Here is a 20,238-nt window from a genome sequence, read left to right as displayed (position 1 = left end):
TTTTTCCTCTTTCCTATTAAATATTTTATGTTTTTATCTTATGTCAACTCAGAAAACATGAGACTAATGCTTTGCCCTGATACATCTCATAGCACTGAACCAAGGTTCATGGTTCTCTTCACAGATAGAGATTGCTGATGCAGTAAGCAAGCTTATAAATACATTTAAAGATGATAAAAAGGCTGAACAAAAGAAAATATATTGGCTACGAAAGCTATCTAACACATCAGGAGGTCATCAGAGTGGGATTTCAGACTCAGAAACACCCTCCCCTATTCCCTAATGAATGGTCAAATAAAAATGTTATGCAGATGTTCCAAACATTTGAATGAAGATCATAGTATAGCTCTATATGTATATATGTGTGTGTGTGTGTGTATACATATACATATACATATACATGAATGATTCTCTTTGTTGAATATAATTCATAAATTGAAGATTAGCAGAATACTCACATGTAATAAAAAAAATCTAATATTTTAGTTAACTTTTATTTGTAATATTTTAAATAAAAGATATGTGTGCTAAACTAATGACTAGTCTGTTCAGTTCCTAATTTAACTAATATGCATTCCTTTGCAGTGTATAATGAAGTGAACTGTACACGACACACTGAATTTTCATTCAATCAAACTCTGAATAATAATATTCTAATTGCGCTCTAGATTTCCTTTTTTTAAAAAAAATATACAAGTAGTCCTCGACTTGCAACAGTTAATTTAGTGACCATTCAAAGTTACAATGACACTGAAAAAAGTGATTTAAGACCGTATTTTCACACTTCTGACCACTATAGAATCTCCACAGTCATGTATTCGAAATGTGGATGATTGGCAACTGATTCAAATTTAAGATGGTTGCGGTGTCCCAGGGTCATGTGATCAGCTTTTGTGACCTTCTGACAAGCACAGTCAATGAGGAAGCCAATTCATTAAACAACCATGTTACTGTTCTGACCTAGGCTTCCTTAGAAAGCATGAAGCAAAGTCTTAATCCCAGTCTTTTATTAACACAACTATGAATTCTGTTCATTCACAGTCAACAAGGTTGTGGCAAACAGTCTTTCAGAGGAACATGAAACATTTTCTGGAAGTACTGCTAACTGAAGAACTGAATTTATGATAAAACACAGATAGGCTCTGAAAAATCTTGGATTAATTCACAGTAATTCAATATAATTAATATGATCAGGTATCTTTATTTAGCACAACTTACATTTTGAAATCATACACTAGCATATTCCCTAAATATGCTGTGCATTTTATATCTATTGCATATTTCAAATTCTTTGCAGGAAAATTGCATCTATTGCAACCCCCAACTTATCTCACTTGGAACGCTGCCAGAGAACCAATTTCCAAATGCAGAGCAAGGCACCGAGTCTATTAGAGTCACAAACAGAACTTTCCAATCTTGAAACAAGATGAACTAATTGCTTCCTGCAAAAGCCCACATCCCATTCACTCCTCTTTTATGTCCTATGGGAGGGACCAATCATCTTCAAGGTGTGGCCTTACTCCCAAGTCTACCCTGTTTTCTTAATTGTTCTTGTCTTCTGGCAGCTCTGTGCATGTGTACATTGGAACGGGCTCCAGTTGTTTGTCTGCCTCGCTGCTATCTAACTCCCGCTCTGCCTCCGATGCAGAGTCCTCATCTGAGCTTTCTCCAGCCCCAAGGACTGGTCCAAGTTCCTCCCCATCCTCTTCACTGTCCGACTCTACTGCTACCTCTGCTGGCTGCCAGCAGGCCACAATAGTTATTAACTTCATTAGTACAGTGATTCACTTGGCAACTGTGACAAGAATAGTCATAAAATGGGGCTAAATTCACTTAACAAATGTTTCACTTTGTAACAAAAAATGTTGGGCTCAATTGTGGTCGTAAGTCGAGAACTACCTGAATCCTGTGAGCATTCAGTTAAAGAGATGAGTTGGCTTGGTTTGACTAAACCTAATCTAGCTCCTGCCAAGCAATGTATTCTTCTCCAAATGCTTCCCAACTGAATAATTTGTTTCCAAATTTTGTTTAATTACAACTTCATGTGACTTCTTTTCCTTAACCAGAAATTTCCATGATACTCTTTTTCTGTCCATCAGACATACTCTTCTTTCCCAACTATATTTAGTATCTTTATCATAAAGATTTCAGAAATCTGAAAAAGAATCATAAAGATTTCAGAAAAGAAAAGTGGCACTCTTTTTTTCTCACCGAAATAAGAGTGAAGCTGACTCAAGGAACTCGGATTTCTAGACTCATCTGCTTTTCTTAGCTCACTGTCCCCTCCAAGGAAGAAAGAAAGATGAAAATTTTTAGAGGAAACAAATATGCAATGGATGCAATTTTCCTGCAAAGAATTTGAAATATGCAATAGATATAAAATGCACAGCATATTTAGGGAATATGCTAGTGTATGATTTCAAAATGTAAGTTGTGCTAAATAAAGATACCTGATCATATTAATTATATTGAATTACTGTGAGTTAATCCAAGATTTTTCAGAGCCTATCTGTGTTTTATCATAAATTCAGTTCTTCAGTTAGCGGTACTTCCAGAAAATGTTTCATTGAAATATAAATGAAAACTGAAATTTGAGAGCAAGAATAATATAGGGAAAGACAATACAATGCATTTATAGAATTTGTTGAAGCTACATATCCAATCTGATGGTCAATAAAATTTTCCACTGGTTATTTAGATTATATTTTCTTAATCAGTAATAGTTTTTTCTATTTTTTTTCATGACAAAACTGATAAGATCTAGTTAATATTATTTTGCAGAAAAGGGAAGAAAAGTGAAAAGAAGATATAGAAGAAACGAACGGTTACCATTTTTACTGATCTGTACAACTGATATTAGCTAAGCATTTCACTACCTTTTCCTAACTTTTATATTATTTGTTCATTATAAAAATATGTAGAAATTGGCACTTCACCACCATAAGTTAAGGAAGTCTAGCACAATAAATCCAAACCTTACCGTTTTTTACATAATTTTCCAGCTCTTCCATTTTACTTTTCATTACTCAAAAAGATACATTTTTAATACTCTTCTATATAAGTATACTTTTATTTTGTTAATTGCTAAGCATAATAAAGATAGAAAAATATATTATATATTTTTAACTTTCTTCTGAGAATTGAAAACCTATTTTGATTTTGCAAATCACAGATACTTAGGAATCTGTAAATTTGTTAAAATTAATATTATAATAGATATAGTATAAATAGATATATATAATGTAAAATATTTATGTTTATATAGACTGTAAAACTATTTAATAACTAACAACTATTTCTGTGCATTGCTTTCCTTTGATAATTTTGGCTTAAACATGCAATAACAAGGCAATTTCTTCTTACCTTCACAACCTTTCTAGACAAATTTTAAAAATGCATCCGATTGGATGCATCTTTCAATTCTTCATTTCAGACTGACTTATTAATCTCTTTTTTCTCTTTGGAAAGATAATCTGCATTTAGTGACTGCATTATACAATCTATAGCAAATTAGAAAGAATTTCCCCACTCACAGAAGGACAGCACTGCAGTAATATCACTAGATTTATCTGTACATTCAGAATCTCATTTTTAAGATGCTAAAAGTGTTTTCAATTATTAGTGTAGTAAAGCATTTAGCACCATTTCTCTTTGTTCAAAATTAGAAGATTAAAAAAAAAGCAGTTCTACTTGCCAAGTTCTAAGGAGCAGACAGTCATATAAAAAGCTAAATAAGACTATAAATTAAAATTAAAAGGTATATGTAATATTTTCTTATCAATAATTACTTAACCAAAGCCATTTTTGACAATTACCACCTTCAGATGGTGCTGTAAAATTAGATTGCCTATTTTTCTTTCTTGGCATGGTGCTACTTAAAGGTAGTTGGAAAGAGATCAAGTCTGCCTTTGATGTACATTCAGTGTTTGCCAAGTTTAGCCAATAAATGTTAAGGACACTATAAATACTCAGAAGACTATTACCAGACTGTGCCCTCCTTTATGTCTTGAAACCTAGGCTTATGCTGCCAGCCCATGTAGTATACTTAATTACTGCTTCTTCAGAGTTCCTGGTCCAGAGTGGGTAAGAAATAGACATTTTTCAACTTCCCAGTCTAGGGCCAAGAAAGGATGACTGGTCCAAACTCATCCAGCTAGCTTCTGTGCCTAAGGAAAGACAAAAATCTGGGACATTCTGCTTTTACTGTATGATCTTAACCACTTCACCACAGTGGTGGCATGGCCATTCATGGTGAAATGTCAAAATCAGACTATGGTGTGATGCAGGGGTGGGTTTCACTTACCTTTACTACCAGTTTGCAAAAGAAGCGTGCATGTGTTCTTGCTTTGGTCGTTTATGCTTCTGTGCATGCGCAGATCACCCATGATGATGTTGGGGTGGGTAGGCGGAGCCTCCCAATGGTTTTACTACTGGTTCTATAGAACCGGATAGAACAGAGAGCAACCTACCATTGATGTGATGATTCAAACCCAACTTCTTTTATACTTATGCATACTCATATTTTGACCCTTCCACCAAGCATATCACTGCCCATTAATATTTATGCACTTTGATACATGAAGTTGTGAAGATAATACAATTTGCTGACTGATAGCTTATTTCTCTATCAGAAAACTCACCATATCTTTCAACTTCCCCTTTGTTTTGTTGATGAACATAAAAAACAGTTGCAATAATGTTTCGGTTTTTGCAAAACCAGAAAATCCATTGTGAAATGCTTTTGAATCTCTCTTGTTAAGCTTTTCATTGCCAAGACTAAGATGAAGCTAATTAAACAGACACACAAGGGTTTAGGAACATCTAATAAGTTATTATTGCAGAAAAATAAGCCATTTTGAAAGAATTCCGCTGATTGAAGTGAATAGAAAAGTCCTATTTACAATTAAATCAAACAATTGGGCAACTGTCTCTTTTAAATAGCAAGTTGATTTTCATCGATCTCTTTATTCTGGCAGCAGGCAGGTTTGATATTGGGTTGTTTTCTTCAGATTATGTGAGAAAATTTCCTAATTTCTATAGTTTTAGCAAGATTAGTAGCCAGTTCAATATATAAAAGGTTGGCAATCCACAGCTGTGCCTCTCGAATTTCCAAGAGGCTGAAGGATGCTATTTGATGTAAGGATTGGGACTGAAATTTTCTGGCTCTTTTTTCATTAGTTTAAGGGTGGGAATAGGAATGGAACTAGGAATGGATAGCTCTGGAAGTTAAATCATTTTTATTTTTATTTTTTTATTTTTTTGGTTCTTTATATATAAGGCTGTTTTGTGGGGTCTTGGATTTAAGGGAAAGGAAGGATGTAATAATGAAGATGGCTTGAGACAGAAATTTGTGAAACTTGTATACTAGTTTAAACATTATTTGCCAAATCTTATCTTGCAATTTCATTTATGACTTCTTAAATGATTGGATAGTATTGCTCAATTTGTACGTTTAAGAAAAGTTCATCATTTATTATTTCAAATAAACAAATCATGTTTGAGTTTATTGAATTAAACATGGCACTGTAAATTAATTGTCCCATGATTTTAGGATTTGACACATTTCTATTTGGGTGAGCTTTTAATTGGTACCGACAGGTGTAATTATTAATCACTTGTAATTATACAAGTGATAGGATTAGCGAAGAAAAGCTCTTGTTGATTTCAGTTTCAGCTTTTTAATAACCCTATCCATATAATTATAATGATCCAAGAAGTGAATTTAAAAAGTTGAACTACAGAAGCAGATAAATGAAAATCATTTTTTTGCTGCATTGGATTGAACCCAAATGAGTGAATCAAAGTCTGATTTTTTTGATATAACAAAGTGTGCTTCTCGTATATTCATGGGCATCTTTCTTTGTGAAGTAAGTCCTTCTTATTATACTTAATATAGATATTTTGAATTTTTCTTGCTAGAATCAAGATACAGCAAATAACTAAACCAATAATAAAATACTCAGCACTAGTATTGTACTGAATGAAATAAAAATACCATAATATACACTAGATAAGGCAATGGTTTCTTATATACTTCACATCCTCTACTTCTTTTTCTTAATATTTTTACAATAAATAGGTAAAATGATTACAATGGAGGAATAATTTTTATGAAAAGGCAAGCCCTCACTTTTTTAACATTTATGTACATCAGTGATAAACATACTTCATATATACTAGATTGTGTAACAGTATGACATTGCACAAATTTACTCTAGACACTAGCGGATGCCATTTAATTGCATGGATATGCTACATTCTCACAAAAGCCTTCTAAACCAGAACAGTTGAAAGATTATAGATGGTGGAAACTGATTGGGGCTGTCTGAAGGATGCACTATACAAAAGGAAATGTTAATTTCTGATCTCTCTGGTTAAAAATGCCAGCAGATGATGGAAAAAATATCTTAATTGGAATAATTAAAAAGACTGATTGGGTATAACACAATTTCTCTATAACTAGAGTGTATTTTCAGCTAGTGGTTTGGTAATGGTAGGGCATAGAGGTTGACATTCAAAAGCAGTTTTTCAACTGATAAGGAATGCTATTATCTGAAATAGAAAAGGTCTTCTGGGTAGCCATTTTGGATCTTTGTTTCAAAGGAGAACAAACTTTGATAATCCCTATAGCCTGATTCTTCTTTTGGAGTTATCATAGACAATCTAATTTATATATTATCTAAACCAGGGGGCTTTGTAGGAAGTTAATTATCTGGTCTAAAATTCCAATTCCAATGGTTCCATTGAATAAAAATAAGTTTCACTGAGATCAGCAGCCCATTTCTAACATGGGTATTTGGATTTTGGATCACTGCATATTAATGCAGTATTCTAATGAAAGAAGTATTAAATGTGATCAGCTTTTTATTCATGAGGTGTTATTTATTTATTTTATTTATTTATTATTTCAATTTTTATACCGCCCTTCTCCCGAAGGACTCAGGGTGGTTTACAGCCAAGTAAAAAGTAATACAAAAATTAAGAACAATTATAAGAAACTAATTTAAATTGGCCGAAATGCTAAAAATCTACTAAAACCCCATTAAAAACTAGTTAAAACTATTAAAAAAACTATTAGGCCAGTCCTGCCCGGTGAAATAAAAGAGTCTTCAGCTCACGCCAGAAGGCCTGGAGGTCAGGGAGTTGGTGCAACATTGGAGGTAGTTCATTCCAGAGGGCTGGGGCCCCCACAGAGAAGGCCCTCCTTCTTGTAAAAATTGTAATCCTATACAATTTTTTTAAAAACAACTCCATTGCATTCACTGGGTCTTATTCTCTGCTAACTATGTTTAGGCTTCCAAGATTTTCAAGATAAAATCTTCCAAGCTTGAAAGATTTTATAATAATAAGATAGGACTACAGAACAATCCATAAAAAAGATCTGGCATTGGAAAGATATTGTTCCCTGAAACATTTTTTCCCCAGTTTCTCACAGAACTTCAATATTTTTTTTCACTTAGGGAAGTATTTCTTTAAGTGGAAATGTTTTTGTTTTATGTGAGTATAGCCAAGTAGGTAAATGTAATATTAAATAGGTGCTTAATATTAAGAACATCTAAAAAATACCTGGAATATAAATTGTATAAATAAATATAATTTATCACAGAAAAATCTAACACCAAAAGAAGTACCCCCACTCTGTTTTTTAAAGTTTTTTTTATGGTGAATTCATTTGGAATTATTACAGTATTATTTTTTTTAAAAATGAAACAATCAAATTGGGGTGCTATTTATCATGGATTTGTCTCAATATATCAGAAAATTAAGACAATGGTATACTGTACAAAATTTTATTATTAGAGACAAAATTCAAATTTTAGTTAAAATACAGAGAGTAGTTTCTCATTTAGGAAAAAAATAGTAAATCCTTGATTAGTATGGAATAAAAATACATACTGGTTCAATATTTATGAAATAGGTTTAAAGGCATATCATAGAAAAATATTTGCAGTAAACAGTAATACAAACTCATATTTTATTTGGTCAATGCTTTGAATTGCTTGCTGAACCATTTCCCAGTAATATTAACTACAAATGTATTTATTCTTATCCTAAGTTAAGAATGCTAAAGAAGTAAATGAACATAATTAAGTGATTTAAAAACAAATATGTACTCTTGAGAAATAAGAAAGCCTAATCTAAGGTATTAAACAATAAACCTGCAGATATGCCTTTGGGCCTGAAAACAGATCATTTCTTGTGGATCATATTCAACAACTAAAATTATGCTAAATCAGCACAACATTTAAATATACACTGCCATTAGAATATCTATAATATGTATGTGCTTATCTTCTGCAGTGTTTGTCAAAATATAATTAACATTGTTTTCCCAGGAAGGATGGATTTAAAAATGAGGTTTCTTCAACAAAAGCCTTGAATAATTGTTTGACAACAAAACCCTATTAGCCATGAAGATGTTTGCAAAGCACTGCAAAGACTTATTAGCCAGAATCACAAGCAAATAAAAAAGAAGAAGAAATGAGTGATGCTTAAACAAAGCAACTCAGATGAAAATATATTTACTAGGAACTGGAATAAAAATGCTCTAAAAAGTCCATTAGACACACTGGGTCTTTAACAAACTTATTTTTAGCATCTCCCATTTTCAGAGTTCTGAATCACACATCAGAATTTCTGAATTAGAGTATCTGTATAAGTGTAATCTGAACTATTCTGAGCATGCAACATTTCTTAATATTGTTAAGACTTTTTAATAAGTTTAGTGCTGGGGAAAATTCTCATTACTGCATAGTTATCTAATCAGTATTCATCTGGACGAAGCTTCTTAATAAATCATATATAAATACTTTAAAAATGTATGCAAAACAAACAAAATAATAAATCATTAAAATATATAGCAATTCAAATGTACAGAATTACCAGCTCTTTCTTTAAGCCCATTTATCTAAAGTACTTCTCTTTATGTGGCCTTTATATTTCTTATATGCAATATATTTTATTATTGATTTCGTAATGTTATTGCCCGATGTAGACCATCTCAATCTAAATCTTAGTCAAAGAGGTCAGAAAATCAGATTTATCAATAATATGGCACATATCACTATCTGGCTTCCATTGCTTACTGACCATTCATTCAGCAACCATTCAAAATTACAACAGTGCTGGAAAAGGAAAATTACATCTCATTCTCAAAGTTGTGGCCATTGCAGCATCATCACAATCACATGATTGCAATTTATGTGCTTGATAACCAGTGTGCATTTACCATGATTGCAGTGTCCCATGGTCATGAGATCACTATTTGTAATCTTCCAGGCTGGCTTCCAACAAAATCAGTGGGCAAGCAGCCCAAAAGTTGCAAGTCATGGTCACATTACATCATGTCTAAAGATACACTTAACAACTGCAGCCAGAACTAATGTTGTAAGTTGGTGGTCATGTGATGTTTTACTTTATGACTGTGTCACTTAGTTACTGTTGGTCCCAATTGCTGTTGTTAAGTATGATTATGAATAAAAGAATATAAAAAGAAAAAAGTAAATCTCATATGCACAAGTTTGGATTCTATATTGCTGTGATGCTATTGTACATTCAAATATTTGCTGATCATAAGAATACATCAAAAGTATACTTCATATGCAATTTAGTCAGGATCATTATGTGGAACATATGGAATAGATAGTTACTGGCAGTAGTAACATTTGTCTCTTCCCCAAGTTCTGCTAGATTGCCTCATCATGGCCTGTGCTTGTATGTGTCTGTTTATGTTCCTGGAAGGGATAACAAAAGAGTATGTAATCCCAGCAGAGTCACCCAAGGCAAGAAGGTCATCCCAGCTGCCCAAATAAAGCAAACAGGCATCTGTATCGGACAGCACTGGCATAGGAAGAGGCTGGAGGTGAATGTGAGAAAGCTATTATTTCATACCTTTCAGAGTAGCCATCGTATTTATCATGCAACTAGATTATAAAGCATTCCAGATATCTAGTAGCTGATGCTGCCATGCAGAAAAAGAACATTTGAAACTGCAAAGAGAAAAATATAGTAGGAACATGGAATCTAAGAATCATGAACATGGCTCAATACAGTAAAAAGAGAAAATTTAATGATTCACTGATATAGTTTACATAACAGTAAAATGAAATGGACTGGAATTGAATACTTTCAGTTAGAAAATTAATTAGATTAAAAAATTAAGATGTGAAAAACAGAAAGAATAGCATTCCTTTTGTAATTAGGAAGGAAATAGCAAAGACATTACTTGGATGCAATGCAGTCAATGATCCAATCAGATGTGAGAATGTTAACATCCAAAGTACCCAAGAAATCATTTCCTAGATATACAAGGTGGTTTTAGAAAAGGTCAAGAAGAGATATTATTGTTAAACCATGGTGGATAACTCAGGAAAATAAAAGAATAGCAAAACTATATCAGTATGAGCATCATTGATTATATACATTATGTCAAGCAGTGGAATAGCCTTATGAAAATGGAAATTCCAGAACAAATTGTTGTTATGTAAAACATATACAAAGAAAAAAAAAACCACAGTAAAATGTAACATGATAAAACTGATTAGGGTGAAACAAGCCTATGCACTCATTCATTTATTCAAAATATATGCTAATATATACTGAGGAAAGCTAGATTGGAAGAATATCAGTGTGATTTAAAACTGGAGGAAAAACATCAAGTACCAAGTACTCTGATAGTTGAATGTGAAAATGAAAATGTAAGCTCTAGTAATAAAAGTCAAGAAATACAGTAAAAAATGTAACTGTGATGAAAAGAAGAAAAATAAAGCAACCAACATTAAAGTCAACAATAAAAACACTGAAGTGGTGGATATTTTCCTTATTAATCAACTATATATATAGAGAGAGCGCATATATATATATATATATATATATATATATATATATATATATATATATATATATACATACACACACACACACACACACACACACACACACACACACACACACACACACACACACACACACACACACATATATATATATATATATATATATATATATATATATATATATATATATATATATATATATTTGTTTTTTGAGGTTTTCAGTGTTGTGTGTAGGTCTTTGGTTATTTGTCTCAGCGTAAGGTGGAAGTGTCTTGGCGGCGTTTCGTGAAGTCTCATTCGTCATCTTCAGGCTGAAGATGACGAATGAGACTTCGAAACGCCGCCAAGACACTTCCAATTTTACATGGGAGAAAACCCGAATAACCAAAGACCTACATATATATAGTTCTAAGGTATTTCTCAACTGCTGATTATATATATATATATATATATATATATATATATAATCAGCAGTTGAGAAATACCTTAGAACTAGCAACTGATAAGAAAGCAATGAAGAACCTGGAAAGATATTCAGGTATAGTGATATGTCTCTACCTAGAAAAATGCAGAATCATGCAGGCATGATTTTTCCTGTGATATCTAACGAAAGTGAAATTTGGACTTTGAAGAACCAGGATGGAAAGAGTATTGATACTTTTGAACTTTGTTGTTGGAGAAAACACTTTAAAATACCACTGACAGTCAAGAAAAGAAACATTAAAAAAATTACCAAAAATTTCCACTTGAGGCCCAAATAACCAGGCTTAAATTAACATATTTTATAACAAAAACCCAGCTCCATGAGGGCCCAAAATGGTGAGAAAGATGGAAGAAAAGAGGACAATCAAGATATACTTGATTATAACAGCAATGAATGCAGTGTTGAGAGATCTGAAGTCCTAGGCTGGGGATAGATCATCCTGGAGAAGATCTACCTTAGTGGTCACAGCAAGTTGATATTGACAAGTTAGCAAATCATCATTCTATGCTTTTTTTCAACATTGGCCAGAATATGAGGTTTTTTTGCAGATTCTATTTTGATGGATTATAATGAAAACAGCATTTGCATCTCTCTCTTTCTCTCTCTCTCTCTCTCAATATGTATATATCTGCTCTGCTTCAGTATCTGCATAATTTTATATATTTTTTTCACCATTCAGTTTTTTGAATGTGATAAAGATAGGTTAGTTGATGGTTTAATAAGGGCCATCTAAGTAAAGTTGTGATGGAAAACAGATTTAAAATAAGGAATTTCTAAATATAACATGTATAAATCAGCTATCAATTGTAATATCATATGAGATAAATCAGGTCAAGCTTCATAAAAATATGAATCCTTTTATCGTATTTTGAAATATAAACATTGTCTCAAACAGAATTTAGTGGTGTTTTAATTTGAACTGGTACCCAGTAGAGATATTTCTTCTGACTATATAGCAAGAAGCCAAACATTTTCCACTCACAGTGAAGGCAAGAAATATAGGAAAGCAAGCATACAAATAAAATATATTTTCAAATGAAATGGCTATCTCTAGTTGAACGTAGTTTAGTTTCCCCGAAAATAAGACCCTGTCTTATATTTTTTTGAATCCCGAAATAAGCACTTGGCCTTATTTTGGGGGAGGTCTTATTATTTTGGGGCACATGGAGGAAACCAGAGGAAATGGCGGGGACTAGCTGCGCATGCATTTAAATACTTTTGGGGAGGGCTTATTTTCAGGGGGGGTTCGTATTTTAGCGCATGCGCTCAAAAGCCCGATTGCGCTTATTATCAGGGGATGTCTTATTTTCAGGGAAATAGGGTATAACATAAAATGAAAAGATGACATAATGACACAGCAGTATTTCCAGTTTAATGTATGGAGAGACTTCAACAAATTGCTCTTATTACTATCTAACACTGCATTCTATTATGTCTGAAACTCTTTATTGAGTATAGCATAATTTTTAAAATTTCTCCTGCCTTCACCACGTAAGTGAAATATTGAAACTTAAAACATATTAAAATGGTAGGCAGATGATATGCTCATTGGTGATTTGAATTAGCAAAATATCAGTGTGTGATGATTCACTAAGCATACTAGAGGAGCAATAAAGCACCACACGTGCTATGACTTACAAATACAATAAAACCATTATACACCGAGAATGTGTAACAAGGTGGAGAATAGGCACTGGAAAGCAAGACATAAAGGCTTGCCAGCTGCCTGGTTCTCTGAAGGAGACCTATGAGACCATGTAAGAAAGAAATCAAATCATACTCGCAAATATGCATGTTCTCTGAAATACAGGAATAACAATGTTATTATTTTATAGACCTACAATTCAAGCAATCTACTAGGCTTTCCCAGTTGAATGTCCTCTAGAAGGTTTGTATTTCAACCTTAGCAATCTGCAGTACGTTGAAGTCCAACTAATTTGGAAGGCACCAAGTTGGGGGGAAAATGCACTACAGCAATCCAACATAAATGAAGACTTGCATGTTTTAAACTGTGCTTTTACTTCTATTCCATGGCAACGAATAGTACAAAAATAGTTACTGCATAGTTTAATTTAGGAACATTTGGATAAGAGTATTCTGTATCCATTGAAGTATTAAGAAATCTGACAAGAAATAACAACATAAAACTTTAAGGAAACATACAGTGGAATGCCTGGTTGTTAAAGAGCCATAGAGAATATTTAGGGCACGCCTCAATTAATAAATAAAATAAAATTCAAGTTCAGGTGTGTTCTTATTTGATGATTTCATTTTTTTCTTGATTTTTGAAATGCCACTACTTTTTTTATTTTTTACTTTTTGTGCATTTAGGAAAACAGAGGTTTAGATTACGTTCAAGGTATAGATTTAAATATTAAATTAATAGTATTTAAACATGAAAATGTTTAATTTCTAAAAATAAGAACAATGAAATACTTAAAATAGAATAAAAGCAAGCAGTAAATCATACACAGGAATCTGAATAAATGCTTCTAATATTTTTTCATTCTCATTGGAAAAGTCAGAAACTTGTGATAGGTAACTTTCACAATGGGAATATTAAAACATGCTGCCTTACCCCAGGCCCAACTAGCAAGAATTGTAAAAACTCAGACTATTTTAAGAATTCAAACTTGACTATTGTGCACCTAACATTTGATAATATATTATCTTTTTCATAATCACGATTCCTTCTAATACCAAGAAATTAACAAATGTATCTGCAAAGCAATGCTTTAAATATGGCCTAGATTTACGGTAAAGGATATCAAAACATTCTTCCATAATGAAGTGTCCAAAAAGCATGGTGGTCTGTAGGTTGCATTAACTTATCTTAGGAGACATCATTAAATAGCTTTCACACTATAAAACGTTGTCCTCCATAATAAACTCTTCCTTACGCTACACTGGCCCTATACCATTTATTTTCCTTCAAAAAGAAAAAAAAAGTTTTCTTCTTTCCCACTTTTAGTTTTGTGGTTTCTCTTCTTGGATTTTAGAATGAAGATATCATAAGAACACCTTTTTGTGAAATTGACACAAATCTTAAATAATCTTTGAAATTAATCTGAACAACCTGCTATGTGTTAGATTCTTTGATTCTTCTCATCACAGAATGTGTAAGTGGGAACTGACAAGTCTTCTAGTCCAATCCTCCTTCATTTCAGGAATCTACTAATCATGCTTGATAGGAGGCTGGGAGACTACAATTTTTAAAGACAGATTGTTCCATTCCTTAACTGTTTTCACTCTTAGGAACTTGCTCCTAATATCTTCTGACAAGATGAAAACTTGTATGACTTTAGTGTAGATAAGAGCAGCTCCTTAGCATCATAAAAAAGCAAAAATGAAATATCTATTTTAATTCTTGCTTGCATAAAGCCCTAAAGAGCTGTTCGAGAATGAAGAAAATGGTAAATTAAAAGCTTATATATTTAACTTAATATTTACTTGTTGATAAACTAAAGCAAAGTGAGATGTTGCAAAACTATAACTTACAGATTTAACATAACAAAATAATCTATATTCACTATAGGCAATTTTTCATAGGCAATTCTTTAAATGTGATTCCCCGCTCCCTGCTACTAGGAAATCTCCAATAAAGAATGCAATTATTTCATTTACCAGTTTGTAGCAAACTCCCACATATAGCTTATATAGCTATATATAATGAAAAACTGCAGTTTACCATATTGTGACATTAATATGTGAGTCACACTGTTTTTCTACATGAATTACAAGATAAAATAACTACCGTACCTATTTCCATTATGAGTGGATTTTTTTTAAAATTCCATGTTAGAGTTGGAGCACAAAGATCATAAACAACTAAAAATAATAAAAAGCAGAAAAAACTTCTAAGTTGTAGGGTATAGTCATTAATTGTTATTTTCTTCCATTAAAAGATATTGAAGAATATCGCTTCCCTGTGATGAAGAATATGATAAATTATAAGAATTGCTTCATTCCAGCTAGGTTATTATTTGGTAAATCTTTATAGAAATTCCAATGCTACTCTCAATAAGGCCATTATATTAAATGGGGATAATTTTTAATAGTCGTATTGATGCCTTTGAATTGCATTAGAAAATGCCTTAGCTAAATTTTTTTAAAAAGTGAAATAGATGCAAAGGATTATTTTTCAAATTTGAGCCTTAACAATTGCTCAAATGTCATCCATTTCATTGGATTTTAATAGGCTATCTATGAAGAAACAAGATGCTCATACTGACAAGGATGGTAGGGGGGGAATGGGTGTTTCTTACAGTTTAAACATTACCTAGGAAGTTCTTTTAGTTCACATATTTTCCAGTTTTCCCCTGCTTCTGTTCTGTTCTTTCTCTCACTTTATTTTTCTATCATATATGCAACTATCAAAGAACAATATAATGTCTACCGAATACTTTTGCTGAAAAGACATAATGCAAAAGACTTATTTTTTACTCTCCCCCCACCCCACCATATATGCAAACTAGATGCTGTAAACTAGCTTATGAAGGTAAATCTATCAAAAGACGATGAGTAATGGATAAAGGTATTTTTTAAAATTATAACTTACTGTGAAAATATTCTGCCTCTAAATACATACATATTCTTGATTTAAAAAGAGAAATCTTTGGATTGTAATTTATATTACTGTTTACAACTCAAAAAAGGATTAGCATTGAAAGAGCAACTTAAAGAGAATTTAAAAGTAAAACTGGCCAGCACCATGGAAAGGGGAGATGTTATCACTTGTTCATTTGTATCTTTAACGTCTTTCTTTCCATCCTACCTTGTTGTTATATCACTGATTGTCATAAGAGTCTTTGTGCTTTTGCATAATGCCCATCTTTGATGCAACAGAAATTCACATACAAAACATGGACATCTGAAGTAAGCATGCTGAAATACAGGCAGGAACCATAAAACCATGCACAAATATTCTCAGGGGTTTTCTCCAACAAAACTGACATTAACATTTACATGCACCACTTAATATCACACTTGGCCATGGAATAGTAGGGATGGGATTCATGACCATTCCTCTTTGTCAGCGTGCCCCTAATCATTTAACAGTTCTGAGGAATTTGGTGCAAAAATATAATATATCTCTATTTAATTGTCCTTCCAACTTGAACTTGTCTTTGCTGGATTTCTAGTCAGTTTTCTGAAAGTTCCCACTGTGCTTCTCATCTTGCAAAACTTGTACTAGGTCTTTGCCAGAAACACAGATTAGTGTGCAAGTGTTTTTCTCAACCACTGAAATAATTCTTCTTTGTAAATCATCTGCCACCGGACATTCGCTTCCACTGTTTCCACAGCTCGAGAGAAAGAGGCAGCAGATCTCTCCCCATAATTCTTTACAAATTTCTTTAGCTGAAAATAGAATGTAATGGTTAATTAAGGCAGAACTAAAGAAAAAAAATGAACTTCATATAATTTACAGACTAAGAACAAAAGCTCTATGTTTGCTACTGAAATTTTACAATATTTTGCAGATTGAAAGTATAATAAAGCAACAAACTGCAAATGCCTGAAATGGTGTTGCAAAATATTAATGTCCCAATGCCTGATTATATTAACATCACTTCCTCTATCTCCCTTGTAATCCGGATGCTTTATGGCAGGGGTCCCCAGCCCCCAGACCGCAGCCCATTACTGGGCCTTTAGCCTTTTGGAATCAAGCTGTGGAAGTGTTGGGTGCATATACCCACTTGTGCAAGCAGCAGGAGCAGGGGTGAAATGTTCCCAGTTCAGACCGGCTCGCACGATCTGATAGCGATGGAGGCTGCTGGTTCGGAGGACCGGTAGCAAAAATCCCTGGCCCCGCCCCCTGCCTCTGCTGAGCCGCACCATCAGCAGAGGTTTTGTTTTTTTTTACTTTTAAAAGCCGGTTTTTCTTCAGCCAAAACATGCCTTTAAAAGTAAAAAAAAGCCTTTGAGGATCCCGCCCCTCAGCTGAGATCAGCAGAGCCTTTAAACTTAAAAAAAAAATTAAAGTCTTCTCTGGCAATCTCACCTGAGTTCCTCATCAGCAGAACCTTAATTGTACTCTTGCTTGTAGAAAATACGTTTTCTACAAGTAAGAGTAGAGATTCTAAGGCACTTACCTGATTACTGATGAACGCATGGCTTTTTTCCCAGCCCGAAAGCAGTTTCACTTTCATCCCAGACAGAATCAGTTGCTTAGCTAATCTATTTCCCCAGTGATCAACTAATGCTGGCTGGCTTTGCTGGCTGAGGAACTCTGGGAATTGAAGTCCACAATAAAATAAAATAAAATAAAATAATAAAATAAAATATTTGTGCAGCTTTCTGAGATTGGGTGTGTTTCTGTAGTGTTTCACTCTAACTACACAAACACACGAAATCTCAGAAAGCTGTATGTGGCATTTTGTGTGTGTGTGTGTGTGTGTGTGTGTGTGTGTGTCAGTTGTGTTGTGTGTGTGTAAAGTGTGAAAGTTGGTTTTTGAGCTTTTTGTGGCTGTGTGAAGTGTAGCTGCTTTTACATTGTGTATGAGTCAGTTGTGTTGTGTTGTGTTGTGTTGTGCGTGTGTAAAGTGTGAAAGTTGGTTTTTGGTATCTATTGTTTTTTATACTTTGTTAATTATTTTTATTATTTATTGTTATTGGCCATGCCCACCCAGTCATCTGACCACCAAGCCACGCCCACCAATTAAGCCATGCCCACAGAACCAGTAGGGAAAATTTTTAGATTTCACCCCTGAGCAGGAGGGTATATGACAGGCATGCTCCATTTGCACAAGAGGCAGGTGAGCATGCCTGTCACTTGTGCAAATGGAGCTGCATATGTGCTTGCCCGCCACTCATGCGGAACCATCCTTTCCCCCCCCCCACCAGTCCGCAAAGCCAGAAAGGTTGGGGAAGTCTGCTTTATGGTGTAAACTGCTAGGCTCTTATCACAGTTTATTCTTACATTCGTATCTAACCATAAAAAAAATTAGGAACACATCTAATATAATTTTAGTTCACATTAAGCTACAACATTTACATTCTTCCCTGAAGAGTTTTTCTTTATTAAATATATATTATTTAATATAATATATTATATTAGGGTTAATTAGGTTGATGAACTTTTTAAACATTTTATCATAAGATAATTAAGAGTTTATTTACATGTTGGAGGGACTGTTCAAGTATTATAAAGACCCTAATGTTCTTGGATTTAATATTTTAAATTCACATTAATCTATGAATAGTAGGTTTACATTGAACTTAGTTAAAATGTCATGAAATTTGATTGGCACCTTCTCTCTTTCTCAATATAAAAAAGGCTGCCTTTTCCTTAAATGTGAATGCAGCATTCAGATAATACATCATTTATAGAAGCTGAAATACATGCATGTTATATGGAAAATGAGTAAGCCTGAGATTTTTTTAGGTGGCACACAATGAAGAAAGTGAAAAAGAGTAAAAAAATAATTGTAAGTACTGAACTAGCATAATATTTACCTCATTCAATTCACTCTCTGAATTAAGAAATTCTGTGACTCCACTTATCAGTTTTGAATTCATAAATAACGCTTCTCCGTATCTTCATCACATAGATTAAAATATAAATAAAAAACATTTGAGTGGCAATGATTTTGAAATCATATATTATAAACAATATTGCTGTTACAGTTGTGCAACCAGTTACAGTTTCTGTTCCGTAATCTCTGGAAATATTACGTCCTATGGTCTATGATCAGTGTCAATCATATTGTAGTGAATCTGTATTATTGGAATAAAAATAGTCATATTTTTCTTCAAATTAAAATTCTATTCTACATATTGCATCAGAAAAAATAAGGAAAAGTAGATTTCGTGCAGGGTGAAATTAGCCATCCCGTACATGAGTAAAACTGCAGGAAGTTAGATCAAGGCCATTATTAAAGATAGTTACATGGTGTTTTATCTAAACATTTACAGCAACAAAGAATCAAGTGACTCTTGAAATACACAGACACAAAGCCTCTCAGTTTTTATGGCTATTTAACCATAAATAAATATATGTAAAGTTTAAATATATTGCATGTATGGTATTGTAAAGTTTAAAAATATTTTACCTTGCATTCAGTATTTTCCACTTTTCTCTAAAAAATTTCCAAGCAAGATCTCTTCCATGTGGATTTCTGGCTACATGGATTATGACATCAATTGCATCCTGATCCAGGACAACTTCTGAATTAAGAGACAGGTTAAGAAGCCTTGAATAATAGGAGAAAGGGGAAAAATTGTTTAGCTTTTACTAATATAAATATTTCAGCATCATGCCATTCAACATTTGGAATCTCCAACAAAGGTCAGATATTGCTACATGCTAATTGAAAATCAATGTGGCACTTTTGATATATGTTTGTAAAATATAGAAAATAAGCTACATCTACGCTTGGCAGATATTTGCTGAAAATTAAAAATAATTTGTTATAGGCTTCATGAAACCTACTCTGAGGTTATATTTTTCTAAAATAATTTTCAAGTTAATATAGAACAAATGAATTGGAATAAATGCTAAGCACATACACTATTAAAAACTTTCTCACAAATCTTTTTCAGGAGGCAACTGGACTTTCTTGTTTTTTCTTAGAAGACGTTTTGCTTCTTCAGCTCTGACTGAATAGTGAGGAATGGAAGGATTTATATTTCAGCTGTCTGCAAGAAATATAAATATTTCCATTCCTCACCATCTAGTCAGAGCTGAAGAAGCTTCTTAGATGAGAAGTGAAACATCTTCAAAGAAAAACAAGAAAGTCCACTTGCCTCTTGAAAAAGCACCTTTGGGACAAGCATGATCTGGATGACTGAGAATCTCCATAGACATTTTTGTAGACCTGTTTTCAGGAGAAGAAGAGTAAGTATAAAAACTTTAAAAAATGACATACGTAAGCTAGGAACATTTAATATTTGGGAGAATATTAAGGCCACAAATGCTAT

The 20,238-nt window shown here is 33.0% G+C and overlaps 1 protein-coding gene across 1 annotated transcript in view; it reads right to left on the bottom strand.

Annotated features, from left to right (window-relative positions):
- Positions 1-11,307: 11,307 nt before the first annotated feature.
- TRHDE (thyrotropin releasing hormone degrading enzyme) overlaps positions 11,308-20,238 on the bottom strand; it is a 288,715-nt gene continuing 279,784 nt past the window's right edge. The window contains exons 17-19 of the mRNA XM_058191067.1: positions 19,371-19,511; positions 18,775-18,856; positions 11,308-16,677 (exon numbers count right to left, since the gene is read on the bottom strand). Of these exons, the coding sequence (XP_058047050.1) occupies positions 16,534-16,677; positions 18,775-18,856; positions 19,371-19,511 (367 nt within the window). The 3' untranslated portion in view covers positions 11,308-16,533. The remainder of the gene's footprint in view (positions 16,678-18,774; positions 18,857-19,370; positions 19,512-20,238) is intronic.

The sequence above is a fragment of the Ahaetulla prasina genome, chromosome 7 (assembly GCF_028640845.1).
Source record: "Ahaetulla prasina isolate Xishuangbanna chromosome 7, ASM2864084v1, whole genome shotgun sequence".
Taxonomy (NCBI): Eukaryota; Metazoa; Chordata; class Lepidosauria; order Squamata; family Colubridae; genus Ahaetulla; species Ahaetulla prasina.
Note: the sequence above shows the minus strand (reverse complement) of the source record. Positions and strands in the feature narration are given on the sequence as shown.